General features: G+C 37.4%; 2 protein-coding genes across 8 annotated transcripts in view; one reads left to right on the top strand and one right to left on the bottom strand.

The window, feature by feature from the left end:
* Positions 1 to 10,835, top strand: part of LOC117897733 (heterogeneous nuclear ribonucleoprotein D-like) — a 102,857-nt gene extending 92,022 nt beyond the window's left edge. For 4 of the 6 annotated variants that reach the window (XM_034806766.1, XM_034806765.1, XM_034806762.1 and 1 more), the window contains 3 exons: positions 2,665 to 3,259; positions 7,682 to 8,382; positions 8,447 to 10,835. In XM_034806766.1, coding sequence (XP_034662657.1) covers positions 2,665 to 3,259; positions 7,682 to 8,382; positions 8,447 to 8,939 — 1,789 coding nt within the window. In that variant the 3' untranslated portion in view covers positions 8,940 to 10,835. The remainder of the gene's footprint in view (positions 1 to 2,664; positions 3,260 to 7,681; positions 8,383 to 8,446) is intronic. The other 2 variants (XM_034806764.1, XM_034806768.1) reach the window with 2 other exon arrangements.
* Positions 564 to 18,637, bottom strand: LOC117897741. Of its 2 annotated transcripts, none has more exons than XM_034806781.1 (6): positions 18,481 to 18,637; positions 18,374 to 18,413; positions 18,243 to 18,313; positions 1,253 to 1,411; positions 1,099 to 1,177; positions 564 to 751 (listed from the first exon to the last, which is right to left on the bottom strand). In XM_034806781.1, the coding sequence occupies exons 1-6, from the start codon at positions 18,544 to 18,546 to the stop codon at positions 726 to 728; spliced, it is 441 nt and encodes a 146-aa protein (XP_034662672.1). In that variant the 5' UTR covers positions 18,547 to 18,637; the 3' UTR covers positions 564 to 725. The 2 variants fall into 2 exon arrangements, with proteins under 2 accessions (XP_034662672.1, XP_034662670.1); XM_034806779.1 differs by lacking the exon at positions 564 to 751 and adding an exon at positions 799 to 952 and having other exon boundaries at positions 18,481 to 18,635.
* Positions 18,638 to 19,411: the final 774 nt, after the last annotated feature.

Raw genomic sequence — 19,411 nt, 5'->3', positions numbered from 1 at the left:
CAACCGAAACTTTCACACTCACACACACACACACACACATGACAGTCCCTTCCAACCCCATCTGTCGGCAAGTGCCTGCTGCTGCTTGCCTTTCAACATCTTCATTGAATTATTTTGCAATCTATTTTAATAAATTTCATGTCCTTTGGCATTATTTCCCCTCTGCCAAAAATCAATAACGCACGGCGTCCTGCGTCGGCGTCGACGTTGGCGTCGAGTTTGTTTTTGATTGCAGACGCACACACCGCCACCTGGTGGCAGGGCGGACAAGCTTTAAGTGCTACAATTCGCCATTTAGATACGAAGTCATGTTACTTTCAATGTAAAATGTGAATAGTTCCAACTTTGACTTCATGGAGCGCCACTACTTACGCTGACATGAACAATATTTCTCACAGAAAACCAGACTTGTGATTCCTCCCCCTGAATTCATCTCCCTTAAAGGTAGATCGATCGATGACATAAACCTTGCTCTTCCTGTTTGTTGGTTTACTTTTACGGCTTCCGTCCTGGCCACTTCCTGGCCTACCACTTGAGTTACAATATCAATAAAAACAGGTTTATTTTTCATGTGTAGAATGTCCTGTGGCACTGACCTGAAGTTTTATTTAAAAATTTAGGTGGCTTTTCAGTGGCTTCGTTCTAACTCAATGCTTCGTTTAATAGTATTATCAATAAGATCTCCAAGCGGAACTCAACGCCTCCAAAGACGAAACCATTTTCAGCTACTTCTTCGTTTTTTTTTCATCTTCTGTGGGGTTGGGTGGATGGATTAGTGCGGGATTTCTTATCAGCGCTGCCTTGCAACCATCTACAGCCCCATTTTAAATGACTCCCGAGAATACGGCACCGGCAGCGGCCGCGCCGAGGGCAACACTGGTAAGAGCGACATGGGCTGCGATCTTCTTGCCACTAATGCCCCCGCCACTACCTTCGCCGGCCCTCTCGTCATCTGGAAAAGCAAACAAGAAATAACATTTTCACACATTAAATTTGGATATCCACGGATTCCATGGAGACTCTCAGGCACCGTGGCGAATGGAAGAGAGAGTTGCAAGGAAGCGCTGAAGATTCATTCATTCGTGGATTGGATCTTACCCGAAGGACCATCCGTATTCCCCTGCAGGGCCTCAATCAGTCCAGCTGGAGTCTCATATTTCTGATTGTATGTCAAGAACTGTTGGCAGAGATCAAGGGGCATTAGAGTCTAGACTGTAGTGGAATTACGATTGTGGGGGCTCCACCCACTCACCTTGCGGTTGGGCGCGGCATAGCCCTTACGGGTCTCCACAAACATGCAGTTGCCCGAGTTCTTGGTCCACCACACATCATCCCGGGTGACGGCAAGGCGAATCCAGGTCAGCACTTCCAGGGTAAATCCAACCACTGTGATCACAACAATTGGAACTGCCTGTGGGATTAAATGGAATCATTAGAATGGATAGCTTCGTGTGCACAAATAATTTTGTGTATAAATGCCCGCCATTCTCCTATCGTAAATCATCTCCAATTAGATATTTATATCTCTATGCATCTCAATATTATCTTGAAATATCTTTCAACTCACTCTCAAGTTTTCTTATGGATAGAGCATCGAAACTCCCATACGCATATGTGTTGTGAAATAGGGTATACAAAGGCCCATACATAACATTCTTACCTTTCTTACGTATTCTACCGTTGGCCACCTAATTTGTATGGACCAGCAACATGCTGCGAAAGTGAGCAGCATAGTTCCCCAACATTTAGCACGGAATAAGCAACATTTAGTACTTTTGGAGGGATGGATGGAATTTTGAAAGTCTCTGGGCCCAATCAATGCAAAAACAAATGAATTTGAGTGGGTGAGCCATGTCAATGAAATTTTGCAGATTATAGATACCGATAAACAGAAGATCAAAGTCGAAGAAATTTGTTTTTTACGATATATTCACGGTATGTTTTGAAAATGAAAGGGCATATGTTGGTATATTTTTAAGGGTCATGCGGTATATTTGATTTCGATAAATGCGCGGTCCCTCTGCCGACAATTTTCAAACGATCAACAACCGCGGAAAAGACAACAACCAAAAATAAACAGCCAAAATAGTGTCGGTAAAAATAGTTTCTCCCAAAATTATTAACAAACAAATATTTTTATCTATCGATATAACAAAAAAATATATTGAACAACCCTACGGCGCAGTCGCAACCGCAGGACAACAGTGAAAAAGGGGAAACGAAAGAAAGAAGCAAAAGCAAACGCAAATAAATTTTCAAGTGTCGTGTCGAGAGAACATTTCGCTACCGTTGTTTTAGTTGCCACTATTAACATTCTATTCGCATTAATTCGTGTTCTGGTTGAAGTCGAATACATAAACCCGAAAAAAACAAAACTCCCAGCAGGCATTGCCATTGGCAACAGACAGAAGCATAGACGAAAGAAAACGTAGTCAAGTTAGCGCTAGAAACCCCACAAACAACTGGAGGGCTAGAGTCCTTTTGGTCGCGAAAAAAGAAAGATAAAACGTTCACCCCAACGGCCTTCAAGATTCAGCTGAAGCAGGAAATGCACGCGCTACAGGAAGGCGCCACAATGCTCCACCATGCGGCTCCGCCGCCTCCGGCTGCGGTCCAGCCACGCGAGGATCTACTCACCGCCGATACCTTCTTTTTTGCCCGCAGTAATCCCATGGATAACGCTGCCGCAGCAGCAGCAGCAGCTGCCGCCGGTCTCATTGATCCACACCATCACCATCCTGATCTGCACAACGCCTTGGTCGCCTCCATAGCCAACAACAGTGTGGCGGCCATTAACGGCACCCTGACCACGGCCGCAGTGCTCAAGAGCGCCGCCGCCGCTCAGCAACAGCAGCAGCAATCACAGGTGCAGCAGCAGACACAGGGTTCCATAGTGGTGCCTGGGCAGGATCAGTCCCAAGTCGCAGCACAGAACGCCGCCAACGGTGGCGGCAATCCACAGCAGCAGCATCAGGTCGCTGCCCAGCAGGCTGCCCTGGCGCTGCTCAAGGAGAATGTGAACGCATCGTCGGCCGGACAGAATGGCAGTGGCGGAGGGGGGGCCAATCTGAGCAACAAGAGCGGCTCCTCGGGTCGCTCCACTCCCAGTTTGACTGGCGGCAGTGGCTCAGATCCGGCTCCAGGCAAACTGTTCGTGGGCGGCCTCAGCTGGCAGACCTCATCCGACAAGCTGAAGGAATACTTCAATATGTTTGGCACCGTCACCGATGTGCTCATCATGAAGGATCCCGTCACCCAGGTAAGCAGAATGTAGTCTATGCTTCTAGTATATTCTATTCTATTTCAATACAATTCTGTATGTATGTATTCTATCCTATCCTCCTTTTGTCCTCACATTCTACGTCTATTTTTCTACCTTTTTCATAATCTCGTCTCCTTTGGTCGCATTGTTCGCCGTCGCTCGGCTGCAGCCTGTTTATTTGCGTTTTACGTCGTTTGCACAGATTTTCTGATTTACAGCTACAGTTTTTGGTCGTCTGCTTTGTCGCTTTCCATCCCCCTCTCTCTTTCTCACGTGGTACCTTTTGCACAGCTGCAAAACTGCAAACTTTTGTCTGTCTGTTCTGCTCTTCAAATCGCTACTCTCCCTCTCTCACGCACAATCGCTGTCTCCTCTGCTGCAGCAGCCACAGAAGCAGAGGTTTAGAATTACAGTTTTTTTTCGGCTACGTGCCAAAAACAAAAGACAACGATAAGAAAGGAAGAGAGAGAGAGAGAGGGGCGAAAGTCTGGTTTTATATGCAGATCGTGTAAGATGAGAAGATTATAAGGGAAGCTGTAACCGAGCACTAATATTGAATATTAATATTTTGCTTTGTCTTACGGCAATCAGCTGTTACCATCCAGTGTTGCCGAAGTGTGGATAAGTATGGAAATTAAAAGGAAGTCGGAGTTATTACTCGAGAAGTGTGTAATTTGAGCTAAATTAATCAACTAAAATGCATTTGTAGACATCTGACAGGCAGTTCACATTCAAATTCAAAGAAATTGAACAAAAAAAGCGTTCGCTGAATGTTTCTTTACCTGAACATTCCTTAAATATTTTGTGTAGGTACATACATACCATGTACATATATATTTATGTACATGCATACGGAAATGGGTTTTCAGAATGCATTAATGCATTAAGCAATTTGTCCGCTTGATAAGCGGACAATATCCACACATCCTGTACCTATAGTATGTACATATGTATGTATGTACATACATTCATAGGTACATTCATACATACTACATTCATTGTGGCTCCCCAGCGATGAACGCGCGCCGCTTTTCGGGCAATAAAATAGCAGCTGCCGCATTATGCGAGTCCTGTCCGCCTCGCTTGCGCGCAGCTGTTCCTCCGATCCTGGGATCGGTGGCGCGATTCAATTCAGGTTATGGCACAGGACAATGCTATACAAGAAGGTGGGGTCCGTCGTAGGCTTTAGGGTAGTTTCGCTGTTCTCGCCTGCTGCTGCCGCCGCTGCTGGGCCCGAGAGCCAATTGCGCAATTACGGAACCAGAGGAACTACAACTACTTTACGGGGCAGTTTTTATTTGCAAGAATGATTATCATTGTGCCGCTTGACTAACGGGGTTGCTATCCTTCCGTCCGTCCGTCCGTTCTCACTGTCTCTCATACGTAAACGCAAGTAAACAAGGAATGACACAAACACACACACGTACACAGAGGCACACAAAAAAACACCTTTTGTTTCTTTCCCCTCCTCTTTAAAATAAGAAGAGACAACACCAAACAAAAGAACGAAGTGGAAGAAAAAACAACAAAAAAGAAAAGATGAAAACTGGTTTACCAACTGTCTTTGGAGTTGGTGGGATCTAAGGGATCTCTAAGAGTCGGGTAGAGTCGTTTATGAAACGATCACCTGGTTGATTAGGGGAAGGGGATGGCCATAGATTGCCGCCCTAGTCTATAAGCATTTAGGATCTCTCAATTATATAGCTAGACCCGTGTAGTAAATCACCCAAATATGCTACTAAACAAAACATAATTATAATCCACACACACACACACCCAAAAAAACAAAACCAAAGAAATACCAACAATTACCAAAAATAAACACCAAAATGTGCGGAAGGACACCGTTGGAATTGGAAACCATCTGGATAAGAGGAGTCGCAATCAACCAACCAGGATGATGATGATAATGATGATGAGCCGATGCCGAGAGCCTGGCACTTAGGTACATTTCATACAAAACCGAAAACCCTAAACAAAATGAATCGCCAAGTATCCTAACTACTGTATAAATGAGAACGTTTAGCGTACTTGAATTACTGAAAACTGCTGGCGCATCGTAACTCTCGTATTTCGTATAATTCTGAGCAAATCAAAATAATAATAACTGCATATCTGTACTCGTATCTCTAATTGAATGTACTCGATCTCTCGTACTCGTACCTTGTACTCCTCTAATCTGTACTCTGTATTATGTACTTGGTTTACTTTAGTGTTTCTCACACCTCCACGCATTGATCTTAATCAAGCATCTTGAAAGAAAATACAAAAAAAAAAAAAACAAATATCGAGTAAATTTTGCCATTTACCACACCACAGTTTTGAAAATACCTAGAAATCAATTCAAAGTTTAGTTGAAAGAGGTTTACCCTAATATTACTATACCCACACCCCTCTCGATATCCTGCCCTCTATCCATTTATAACAGCAAAATGAGAACCGAGAAGCGAACCAATATGAATCGAAGATTGTCCTGGCAACTGTTGAACTATTGATTGTGTAACATAAATAAGAACCATAGCCCTAGATGAATACCATAAAAAATAATACATATGTATATTGCAATACCTCCCCCGTAATCGTTAGTCCTTACTTATATATAAATGTATAACTTTTTAACTTAATGCGAAATTGTTTCTGTGTTTAGTTTTTGCTTTATAATTTTTGGTTTGGCATATAAAATCCATTTAATATTACCATACCCATAAGCATACCATGTATATTTTTATTTAGTTGTGTAGTTCCAGCTATTTGTATGTTTTTTTTATGTTGTTGGCTTTTAAGTTTAATGGGATCCGTTTCCACCTTATACCCCGATTGATTGGCCAAAAGGAAATAGAAAATTATGCTTAGAATTTATCCCATAGAGCAAAAATAAAATTGAGTACGAATCGAAAATTCTAGGATATAATCTCTAGGTCTTAACATATCTGTAGATAGTTGTTTAAACCCCACCCGTCCGACCCATCCCGATAATCCAAAAATTAAGGGTCTTTCCATGGAAAATACTAAATTTATTTGAAGGTTTAAATTACTACTTATATATTCGTTAGGTAGGTAGTCCCATAGTTTTCATCTCTCTCTTTCTTTATCTCTCTCTCTCTCTCTCCCTCTCTGGATTAATGTACTTTATAAATTGTATCTCAACTGCCCTAGGCTTAAGCGATAATTGTATACTCCCCATTATATTGTAATATATGTAATGACTGAGAATTATTAATTAGTTTAAGCAGCAAAGATCATACATTCCAAAACTCATTCTCTGTAAAAAAAACTAAGTACAATTTAAGTAAAACTAAAAGATGCAAAAACCAAAAACAGAAAGTGTATGGCAAAAAACCAAAAAATTATACGAGAACCGTACCATTATATTAGAAATCTTACTCGAATATAGAATTTGTAATCGTTTCTACATAACGTATTTCTTAAACATAGTGCGATTTAAATCTATAAAAACCGAGTGTATCCTTTTGTTTATGGGAACATTTGTAGAGTGTATTAACCTCTTTCATCTTTTGATGAATATTTAATGGGAGTTTTATAGCTTTAAAGCGCACTGCTCCGTACTTATCAATATATGTATTACTCTCCACATAAACCATACATATGTAATTGTCACATACAATATATACAAACACATAAACCTACTTTTATATACCTTAATTAACACTTGAGTTGAGTTTCGTATACAGAGCTGAAGAAGCGGTGAAGAAATCTTTTTGGTATAGAGTTTCGTGTACATAGAATATCTACTACTGTCACTCCCACATTTACAATTCCTGGGCTTTTAGCGGGGCCAAAAACCATATCGTAATACTATTTCCATGATATAAGTATGTTCCAGCTTAGCAAACGATCGATCTCTACATATAAATATATTTTGTTAACAGAGCAAAAGTATCTTTAGAGCGAACTATTATAGTTTTTAGTTGAAATATATATTTTGTGTTGTTCTTTTGGAGTTGACACTTGTTTTTACGTTATTTTACTCGAGCAAAAACAAAAACTAAATGCATATTTGATGCGAAAGCAAGCGTGTAAAATGGCCATGCCCAATTCAGTCGATTAAGCCCATATACATGCATACTATATACTGTATCTGTGTGTTTACATATACATTTATATATATACTAAATATACCTATACGTTTTTATATACGTTGTGGAAGATCGAGACCTTGATCGGTCGATTGATTCATACTTTGTTGGACTTTTGCTAACGTTTCGTAGGAACTTTTACGACTATTAATCCTAGCTATACTATAATAATACATTTTGCAACTTAGTCCTTAGACGCCTCTAACCCACAGCTCTCTCTCTTTTATCCCTGCTCCCAAAATTATTCCCCGTGTGTGCTAACCTCTTTTCGTGTTCTCTTGTCTTTCTCCCTCTTACAAAAACGACAACTTACAACTTACAGCGCAGTCGCGGCTTTGGCTTCATCACATTCCAAGATCCCTGCACGGTGGAGAAGGTGCTCAAGGTGCCCATTCACACGCTCGATGGCAAGAAGATTGATCCAAAGCATGCCACTCCCAAGAATCGACCCCGTCAGGCCAACAAGACCAAGAAGATCTTTGTGGGCGGCGTCTCGCAGGACACCTCGGCCGAGGAGGTTAAGGCCTACTTTGCACAGTTCGGACCCGTCGAGGAGACGGTCATGCTAATGGATCAGCAGACGAAGCGCCATCGCGGCTTCGGCTTTGTGACCTTCGAGAACGAGGATGTGGTGGATCGCGTCTGCGAGATCCACTTCCACACCATCAAGAACAAGAAGGTCGAGTGCAAGAAGGCACAGCCGAAGGAGTCTGTCACACCGGCCGCTCAGCTGCTACAGAAGCGCATCATGCTCGGAAGCCTGGGCGTACAACTGCCTACGGCACCCGGCCAGCTGATCGGAACACGTGGAGGTGGACTAGCCATGAATCCCCTGGCCATGCTGCAGAATCAGCAACAGCTGCTGCAGTCTCCGGCCTCCGCTGCCCAGCAGGCCGCCCTCATATCCCAGAATCCGTTTCAAGTACAAAACGCAGCTGCCGCCGCCGCCTCGATGGCCGCCAATCCCGCGAACTTTGGCAAACTGCTAGCCACATATCCACAGACTGCGCTGCAACATGTCAGGTGAGTGTTCCTCAAGAAGTGACTCTGAGCTGGAATGATGCTAATGTAATCTCTCCTCAAATAGGTATGCACCCTACTCGATCCCCGCCAGCGCCGCTACTGCCAATGCCGCCTTGATGCAGGCCCATCAAGCGCAGAGCGCCGCCGTCGCTGCCCACCATCAGCAGCAGCAGCAACAGCACCAGAACCAGCAACATCAGAACGCCCACGCCATGGCCGCAGCGGCCCAGCATCAACACCAGCAGCACCAACAGAACCACCACACTGCCGTTGCCGCCTCAAATTCCGCCTCGCAGGCTCACTCCGCCGCAGCGGCCGCTGCCCTGGCGGCCAATGCCGCGAACGGAGGTGGCGCTGCTGGTGCCCACAGCCTGGCAGCTGCCCAGCAGGCGGCACTAGTGGCCGCTGGTGGAAATCAACTGAATGCATCTGCTGCTGCCTTGGCAGCGGCCGCCAATCCGGCTGCCTACTCCAACTACGCCCTTGCCAATGTGGACATGTCCAGCTTCCAGGGCGTCGATTGGAGTGCCATGTACGGCATGGGCATGTATGTCTAAGCTTAGGATGAGGGTTATGTTTTTTGGTAATTTCAATGAAACCCCCTAGTAGTAGCTCCCATTAAAACACACATACATACATCCACCCATAACACACTCACACTCATCGAGAGACACTCATCTGAAGTTGGTTTTCCTTTGAGTTCCGCTTAGATCGTAGAAAGATCGGATCTCCTCCCCCCACGCAGCAAAGGGGGCGGGGCATATTAAGTATTATATTTAAGGCGCTCGCGAAAGGCGCTCAATAAATATTATAACTAATATACATACATATATACATAAACAAATCATAAGCAATATAAGCAAACAGCAAGTGAAACAAAAACACAAAAATATAAAAAATAGGAGAGAAAAAAGCAAAGCGAAATCAAGGAAAAACAAAATTCAAACCAAAAAGCAAAAATTACGAAGAAAGGAAAAGAAACAAAAAAAAAACACATTAAAAAACCACCGATTGTGATTGCGTTTAAATGTAGCCGTTACTATATATAATTTTTTAGTGCATAAAATACAAAAAACAAAATCATTAAACATTAAAAATTAAATAAGAACATAACATTAAACATAAAAAACAAAATTCAAAGCTTAAAATTAAACATAAAAAAAATCCATATTTATAAATGAAAGCAAAAGCAAGGCATGATGAATATTATAACAAAGAAAAAGAAAAACTAACTATAACGAAACTAAAGGCGCTCGCTAATTGATTATGTATTTTATTTTGGAGGCCTAAAACTCAACGAAATAATGAAAGAAGAAACTCCTGCGAATGCAGTATTAATTACATTTTGCTCAAGACAAAGAGTTATAAATTAATTAATATACATAAAAACATAACTAACTAAAGCAAAACATACTCACACACACACACACTAAACATAAACTATTATTTTTAGAGGTTTAGTTTAGTTATTGAGCTCGAATTTAATTCATCCCCCAGAGAAAACTCACACTCAAACATCACCATAAACATACCACAGAAAAACACACACTGCATCTACTGTCCCCCTATCCTATCCTACCTATCTTAACTCTGTTCTGTGTACTTAATCATCAATACCTATCAATAATAATAACACTACAACAAACAACGAACAAATCTCTGATGATTTGCGTACTGCGTGTGTGAATCTCTGTCTCACTTTATTTGATTTGATTTAGTTTATAGACCTAGTTTAGTCTCGAATCAAACTCGAAGTCCCCGAGCATTTGTAGAAGTTCTATTATCGTAATCATTTTTTTGGCATTTGAATACAGTGATTTTTGGATGAGTTTGATGTAGTCTGTACATTGTACACCTAAAAAGTACTCTTTGGAAGACGGAAGTGCTCTCGAAACAGCAACATCAAATACCTAGGGCAACCACTACTAATGTATCTCTTTGTATTTTCCATATTTTCGACTTCTAATCTATCCATCTAACTCCCCCATCCCACTCATAGACCAGGTAAAATCTCTAATTTTGTTGTAGTTTATTGTTCTATCAATGGCACAATATTAGTTTTAAACAAATATTATTTTGTAATTATCTTTACCTGTAGCATTTGCATTTGAGTTTTGCATTCAACCAATACTTCATCCATAAACAAACAAAAAACCAAACAAAACAAGAAAAGAAGCAAGAAAGAAAAATATAAATGAAAAAGGAATCCGGAGATATTGAAGCTCCTGGCTAGCTATGTATTTGTCATTTATATATATATTTGATTCGCTTGCATGAAGTTTAATTTAGTTTTTAGTTATCATTTTGGAAAGTAATATTTGCGTATGTAAATACCTAGTTTATATACTACATTACACCTACACACACACACAAAACACACACATTATATTGAGAAACATTTGAAGTAATTTTGTGTTTAATAAAAAAACAAACAAACAGAAAAAAAACCGAAAGCGAAATTTTGCCAACGATTTCGAGCAAACCATTTGTGTTTTCTTATGATTTGATTTTGGTTCGATTGTATATATTTGTTTATCCACATACAATTTATCTGTATCGTTAGCTATTATTTGTATTATTTGACACTCTTGTATCTGTTGTACTTTGTTGTGCTCTGCTCTCTCTCTATGTCTCTCCCTCTGTCTATCTCTGCTCCGCTCCTTCACCCATGTGTAGAAACAATCCAGTACAAAAACAAAAAAATCAAACAATATTGTGGATCGTTTATATGTATTTACATCCCTGTTCTTGTAGTTTAATGCCTGGAGGAGGGGTGAGTATTGTTGTATGTACTATCATTTCGTATACCAAAGATATTGAATATTAACCGAAACTCAAACTCACTTCACCCACTGCTGGAAGGATTAGAGACTCGTATGCCAATCCCACCCATCGACCCATACCCACAGGCAGCTACTTATTTATTAACTTATTTATTGTTTAACGCTTAAGACTCTTAACGCATTCCACACGTGCTATGGTGCCATTATTTACTTAATAATAATAATTATGATCATGTTTTTTTGTATACACCTCCTGCTGTCAGATCTCGATCTCAGAACTACCATTGCTTTTAGCCTAAGATTGCGATTGTGTCCTGCCAATCCAACGAAATTATGCAAAACAATTCCTCTTTTTTTTACAAAACGAACACACACAACCACACACACACATTGATTAAATATGTATGTTCTATTGACATATATTTTATATGAAAACAAAACCAAAAACCAAATAAATTTATATTTATATTTGATTAATGCATTTTCGATTTATTTATATTATCTGATAAACGCAAGAAGTCAAAAAATGCTCTCATAGTTGTAATAAATATTTGAAGAATTACAATACTCTCGTATAGTACCAGTACCTAGTATCATTTGTACCTTTCGTATTTCGTATTTGCTTCAACCATTCATTCAGCATTTAGCAGTGGCGGCCAGAGAGTGTGTCTGTCGCCCAATTCTTAGCTCTTTGTGCTCGTAACAGTTGCCACAATCTCAGTTCGATATAAGCAACAACAAAATATACAACATCTTATACTACTATAATCCAATGAAATGTTTTTTTTTTCTTGTTCCATACTCGTACCGAAAATTTACCCAAAGTAGTAGCTTGCTCATTTTGATAATGTATAGTAACAGATCGAACATATGTACTTATTATAGCCGCTCTCTCTCTCTCTCTCTAAATATATATCTCTTTGAATATATACATATACATATTCTATATATATTTTTTTTGATAACCCAAACAAAACCCAAATAGAATCGGTAACTTTTTTTGCTATGTTTTAGTGTCTCGTGTAGCGTCGCCAAGAGTTTCCTATATATTCAATGCAAAAACCAAAAACCAAAACCAACAAGCAATATAAAGTTGATTTTTCATTCATTTTTCATCGGGCCAAGAACAACAACCACTTGATGTAATATAGACCAACATTACACACCTCGAATCAGAGTTTAATTTCATTTAGTTTTCCTTACAAACAGACACACACATACAACATAGTTATACAATACCTACATAGATATCTGTATACATATATATGGATCAAAAGCATGATGAAACATGTTCAGTAGTCAATTGAGTAACATCTTTTATACTATAAACTCTCGTATACAACTACAACAGGAATCTGCAAGAGTATACATAGTACATCATCATGCTATATCATCTCTCACAGTTGTGTAGAAAGACCCAAACCCAAGTCCCGCATTTAGCAAGGCATTAGCATTTACATACTCGTGTGTACATACTTACATATGTACATCAAACATACTCATACTCACACATACATCATATGACAATAAGATCAACTGTGTTTCAGCATTCAAGTGTCAGTATTCGTAAAGTAAACCAAATTACCTAAAAAACTGAGCAAAGTACTTATACTTATACTACATATAATTGCATATACATATATGTATGTACATACATACATACATACATATGTATATGTACTATGTACAAATGGATAAGGAATGATTCCATTCCGTGGATTCGCAGTTTTTAGCAATTTGTATAGTCGGGTTAGATAGTGTTGAAAGTGTTCTCTCGATCAAACTCAAGAGAGGCGAAAAGGAAAACTTTATAGATATTTACATGCATATAGTATATACAGATTAAAGATACAGATACATATACATCTACTATATACCCATACAGGCGATGATATTTAGAAAGACCGTGATATATTCAATTAGTAAAACCAACAAAATAACATATATATATTATATGTACATATATATATCTCGATTGTAGAATTGAGACATCGTCTCTCGAAATGTGTCAAATTGCATACTAAGAGTAGAATTTTTGGTACTTATACGACGTATACTCCGTACGTACACAAAAAGAAAACATTTCATCAAATAGAAATTGTTGTGAAGGCTACTAAAAACCACGCATATCACTTGGATTGGATATTGGATGGTGTCATCGAACGAAAGAGTTTTCTAATAAAAATGATACTACCCCATTAAAACCGAAACCCAAAAACTTTGTTAAACCGTGTGGGAGGGACCTCTTTAGGGATGAACCAACACAGGAAACGAGTTTTCTTTTTGTGGATATGGTTTTTAGATTAATACACAACGAAAGTCGTGTTGATTCGAGTGACCAATGAGGACCAAATTTTTTAGCGGAATTCCAAAAGTCAGGTTATTAGATCCTAAAGAAAAACAACAAAAACGAAACTGATAACGAAATCGAAATAGTTTAACTAATTAGTATGTTTTCAGTTGACAACTTGGCATTTTTTGGCTTCTTGTTTATTGTTTTGGCATTGTTATAGTTTCTTTATGAACCAGCGCTATAAAAAATACACCAACACACAACAAGCCAACACCAACACCCAACAAAACACAACACACTCTCAACAAGCTAGTCAATTGATGTGCATAGACACAGAACTAACACTTTAAAAACTGTGACTGCAGTAAATGTAAAAGTAAGTATAAAGTGAAAAATCAACAATAAACATTAAGAAAAAGTATAAAAACCAAAACGAACGTACACAATAAATACTAAAAGCAATTATTTGCCCTGGTCTGTGCCGGGAAAATATAAAAACAAAACAAAATCATACATATAACACATTCAAAATGCTCTGAAATAAAGTTTAATTTATTGAGAATTAGTTGTTAAGCTTGAACCTATGTCTAAGTGAACGTGTTTAATAATTTCGAAGCAATGCAGACGAGACAAGTGTATTCAAGGGCTTTGAACTATAATGCTATATATATTTATCGATTGCTAAAATTATATATAAATACTTGATATATTCTAATGATTAAGACGGAGGTGAATGGCGGCTATTTATGCTCATTTCAGATGCCTGACGAAATGCTAAAATCAAAGACAAAACAAGAGTCGTCAGTCAGTCAGCGAATGAACTAATTTAAGTGTTAAGTGAAAACAAATTCAAATATACCAAAACTAAAGACAAAATATATATACATACTATATATGTATTTAAACGAGAAACATGTTTTGATTACTTGATTATTACTTTTACCAGCTCGTAACATATCAATTATACTGAGGTATATTTTGAAAAAGAAAAGCAAATCGAAACGAACGAATTCAACACCAAGTTCAATTTTTATGCATTCATACAACAGAGGATTTCCTTGATAAGTCGACAAAAGAGAATGAAAATATTAAACTAAATATACAAATGTATGAAAAGATTATAAGCAAACCAGAGGTGAGTAAAACCAACAAACAAAATTCTTTTTAGCAGAAAGTTTTTCCAGCGAAGCCTTGCTAAGAACTTTCCTAAAGAGCAAGATAAAAAATAAAAACAAATAAAAACAACTTAGACTCGTCTTCCAGCAACTAATCGAAATGACAAAAGTTCTTACACCAAGAGTACTAACATGGAGTCAGACCTTGAGGCAAATTTCGGGTATACCTAAAACATTTGAGTTGAATTTGAGATTTGGTTTGTCTAGCACCCAGTTTTATTTCATTGGGGAAAAGAAAAAAAAGAGAGCTCAGCTTTTGGCGAAACTTCTTAGACGTAAATCGATCAGTACAATTTTTGCAACGAGGAATTTTAAACGAACGAAACTAAAAACTACTGAAAAAGGGATGTAAAGGTTTTGATTTGGATTTTTATTTAGATTTTCCCCCAATATATGGTTTAGACCGAAGACGGAAAGAAAAACTACTTCTCTTAACAAAACTGTTGCGGATTTTGTTTCTCCCTAGAAGTGAGGGAAAGAGTTGAGGTACGAGAAAAACCAAACTATGTAAACGATAAGCAAGTGCATTATATTGAACGATTTGGTAAAAAACATTTAAACGTTTTAGCCATAAGTTTTCACATATATGAGATATATCTTTTAGGCCATAAGCAAACACCAGTATGGAACCCCCCCGTTGAATTGAGTTTAGTTTTGGGCTACACCATCTGGCAGTAGATTGGCAGAGACAGATTTCAATGTAATCTTTGCAGACATACATATATACTATTGTATGGATATACATATGTATATGGGATGGTTATCCTTTGTTTAGCCTGTAACGAGAAATATATATTATATACTATATACAACACCCTGTAACTGTAACTGTAACTGTAACTCGTAACTTGTAACTCTTGTAACTTGTAACTGTAACTGTAACTGCTGTCGCTCTATTTCTCGCTCTATACTTGTAGCGATGTTTAGACACTCATATTAACAGACACATATTAATTCTTTCTATATATACAAAGGACATGTAAACGGTATTTACTCTCTTTTTAGCCTTAACCTTTGAAACCCGAGCAACACCCAAGAAACCCAAGAAAAATCAAAACGAAACCAATTGCTGATACAAGAAAACCAAAATATTTATATGTATAATGTGAACCTCTGTATAATTTTTCAATTGACGAAACTTCTTGGCTTACAAAACCCTCTTTGAATTGAATTGAATTGAAATGAATAAATGAAATGTGAAAGAAATCTTTACAAATAAAATCTTGGCATTTTATTTTCAAATTCAAAGCATTAACCAGCTGAATGAACAGTGAAACACATTTCCTTGTAATGTTTGATCGTACCGATTAGTAGTTTGCACGCAATTATTTTTGCTGTACAATGCACCTAACAAAAACCAAAAACAAAAAATGAAATCGAAAAAAGTGTCTATACAACGTACTGTAATGTTAATGTTTAGCCTTAAGTTTATCTCTAATATATATCCATGTATATGGTACTCAATTAGTTGATAGTTGAATTAGAAACCACCGTCATATTAGACTTTGAAACATGTACTTTGTATAACGTATGTGTGTACTCTCTTCGTTTCGTACTTCGTACCACGTAACCGTAATCGTTAAAGTAACAGTAAAGGTAACAGTAACAGTAAAAGTAACCGTAAAATCGTACCATTAAATGATTGCCACCATCAGTAATCTCAATATGTATCAATTTACAAAGATATATTATATACAATAAGTACATCATTTGCAGTAGCCACAGATATTATTATTTTGACCCACATCAATATCCGGTACTCAATGTATTTCTATTCGTTTTCCTGTAATAATAATTAACATGATAGAAACCCAGTCCTCTGCTGTTCCAATTCCTAAATCCTAAAGTAACATTCTTCTACTATGAGTATCGGATAATTTATGGTCGGCAAATTACACTCTACTATACCCTTTCAGCATTAAACTATTTTCTGTTTTCTGTTTAACTAATTTACATGCAAAGAGTATTTGCTTCTGGTAGAATCTAATCGATCTTTATTTGATTAATTTTGGTTCTCAATTACCTTTTTCCCTTGTATGATAATTATGCTTTGAGCGCAGTACTTTTGGCATTTTCATTTAGATATATTCTGATTTGTACATACTACACAATTTGCTCTACCACTCTCTATTATTCAATTATTGTACTATTAATTGTCGCGTTATCTAGGGCATAAACACATAAAAAGCAGGCAAATGCATGATCCGATGGCAAACAAAAAGAAATCACAAGTAAAAACAGCTCTAAATAAAAAAAATACATATGCGGACAATACCCTTTTTTTGTGTGAACTCAAAGTTTATTAGAAGCAAAAGGTAAATCATGTGGAATCGGCAACAATTAACAGTCATACATATACATATACTCGTATATAGTGCTCGTATGAATTACTTAAATAGAAGAATGTAGGGGACAGAAAACGTATAAGCAATAATACATACATATGTATAACTTTGATACCGATGTGTTGTTGTTGAGGCAAATCTCAAGTATTACATACACATATAAATACATATATATATTTGTATTTTAAAGAAAAGGTATGCATGATCTTGAAAACAAGTATATAACGATGCAAGATGCTAACATTAGACCCTAAGCGCAGTGTTGAAAGATGAACCAATTTAATGCTAAAGCGTATACAGAATATACTATACAGAATATATATATAAGATAAATATATGCATTGTATAGTTGGGTGTCTCAATGTAAACGAAAACACATACTGCATACATACTTATATACGAGAACTTAGCATTGAATTGTAGTTTTATGTTGCCAGTGTTTGTGCAGTTGTAAGTACTAAAAGAAATACAATACCAACATTTATATTATACGAGTATTTAACGCAAAGACGAACATGTTACGTAGGAGACAATCTCTCGGAGAGAGGTCTTTCGAAATGATTTGAAATTCTGTTTTCTTAGCTTCTTATGCAGTATAATTATACAATATATTATTATTATCAAGTACGGACCTAACAATTATATAAAGTATTCATAGATATATCTACATAGTATATTAGATCGTGCAACACACACACACACACACGTAACACTCATTCCCACACAGACACACAGGCGTTACCCATTGGTAATGAGTAAAACTTAAATTTGCGTATAAATTTGCTGTTCGACCCACAGAAATCCACACGAAACTCATCTTAAATGTCGCAGCGTAATAATATAATTAATTATATTATATACATATATATATATACATATATACCACAATAAATGTTTCACATAAAATATTTTGGTCTGTAGTTTCAAAACATTTTCTTTCGTGCATTTTTCACACACTCTCTCTCTCTCTCTCACATCCAATTTTGAGTTTGTAATTAAAAATCTTACGCGTAGTTAGTCTGGTACATTAGATATTTAGTTGGAACACACACACATACACAAAGTAGTAGGAACATTTACTTTAAGCACTCTGTAATCAATGGAATCTTTCTTTAGAACTATAATCATATCTAAAAGAGCTCTAAGCGTCTGTTAGAGGCACGTTATTTAGGCGTAGACACGTATTATAGAAACAACCCACATATATCATACACCGTTGTACTTGTTGTGACTTGGGGTAGACATTTAATTGATCTTCACTTACCCCCCAATGATGTGCGAGCGCCGTTCTTGAGAACACAACGCTTGGCTTTGTGAAAAACGGCTGCAGATTCTCTGCAAGAAGGCAATCAATGCCAGTGAGATCAGTCGTTGGTTACCTCTTAAAAAACTTACTTCTTTCCATTAGAGTGCGGCTTACTGGCATGCTTAATATCTAAAGATCACATGAAATAAATGAGCATGTAAAGTGGAATTGCTATCGACATCTGTTTGGATCTTACCCTCGTTGGGGCAACTGCTAGAAGAGCATTTCTCTTAAATCCCACAGTCCAAATACGAAGCGCCATTTTTTGTAAATTAAAATAAACTTCAAATTGCAATCACGGTTTATTTCCAGAACTAATTGGTTTCAAATCCTGTGTAAATTTTGATGAGAAAAATGGAAATTTGTGCTTCGGCCAAAATATTTTAATGTTGTACACGAGAAATTTATTTTCAACTAATTTTTTGAGGCTTTCACAGCTTTCACATTTTAGATTCAGCCTGTGGTTCCTGTGTGATTGTATTTTTTTAGGTTTTAAAACATCTAAAAGCTCCTATGTTAGCAGTCCCTCCAGCAGTTAGAGAAAAGTCAATTGTGTTTCTGTTAAATTCCTTTATTTAAAATCATTGAATTATGTGGATTAGTACCTTAACACTGTAATTCTTATAAATATACAGCAATGATGAGGGAGTGAATGGGATCATGGAAGGGCATAATGTACAGAAAAAAATTACCGAGACTAAACCGATTAAAAAGTAGACCAAATATTACCACTGAACCGATTTTCATCCCAAGAAAAATCGTTCGAAAAACTAATTTTAGATTCTTGCTAAAAATATTTACATCAATTTTTGAAATTTGGAATGATTCGGACCCGTTTTTAAGCTTTAACAAAATCATTATTTAAATACCCGACTGAGCAAAGGTTTTGGACTACGTTCATATAAAAAAACTTTTCTCAACTTAAAATGAATTATCATAATTTAATAATTCAAATTTCATCTCTCTGCTTTCGCTAATCTCTCTGATGGAAACTAAAGACGAACCCCATTTGGAGTACTGGATCATCCAATAAAATCTTTAAATAAATTACAAAAATATATCAAAAATTGTTGTGTGTGTTTTTCTCTTAATGGATACAATTTTGGGAGTTAGTGCTGTGGAGATGC

The sequence above is a fragment of the Drosophila subobscura genome, chromosome O (genome assembly GCF_008121235.1).
Source record: "Drosophila subobscura isolate 14011-0131.10 chromosome O, UCBerk_Dsub_1.0, whole genome shotgun sequence".
NCBI classification, from domain to species: domain Eukaryota; kingdom Metazoa; phylum Arthropoda; class Insecta; order Diptera; family Drosophilidae; genus Drosophila; species Drosophila subobscura.
The sequence above is the reverse complement of the archived record's forward strand: the minus strand, read 5'-3'. Positions and strand labels throughout refer to the sequence as shown.

Coding starts and splice junctions, on each gene's coding strand:
- LOC117897741 (XM_034806779.1), bottom strand. CDS start 18,546: ATGGCGCTTCGTATTTGGACTGTGGGATTTAAGAGAAATGCTCTTCTA. Junction 18,414..18,480: donor TAGCAGTTGCCCCAACGAGG/GTAAGATCCAAA, acceptor TGTGATCTTTAG/ATATTAAGCATGCCAGTAAG. Junction 1,178..1,252: donor ATGCCGCGCCCAACCGCAAG/GTGAGTGGGTGG, acceptor CTCTGCCAACAG/TTCTTGACATACAATCAGAA.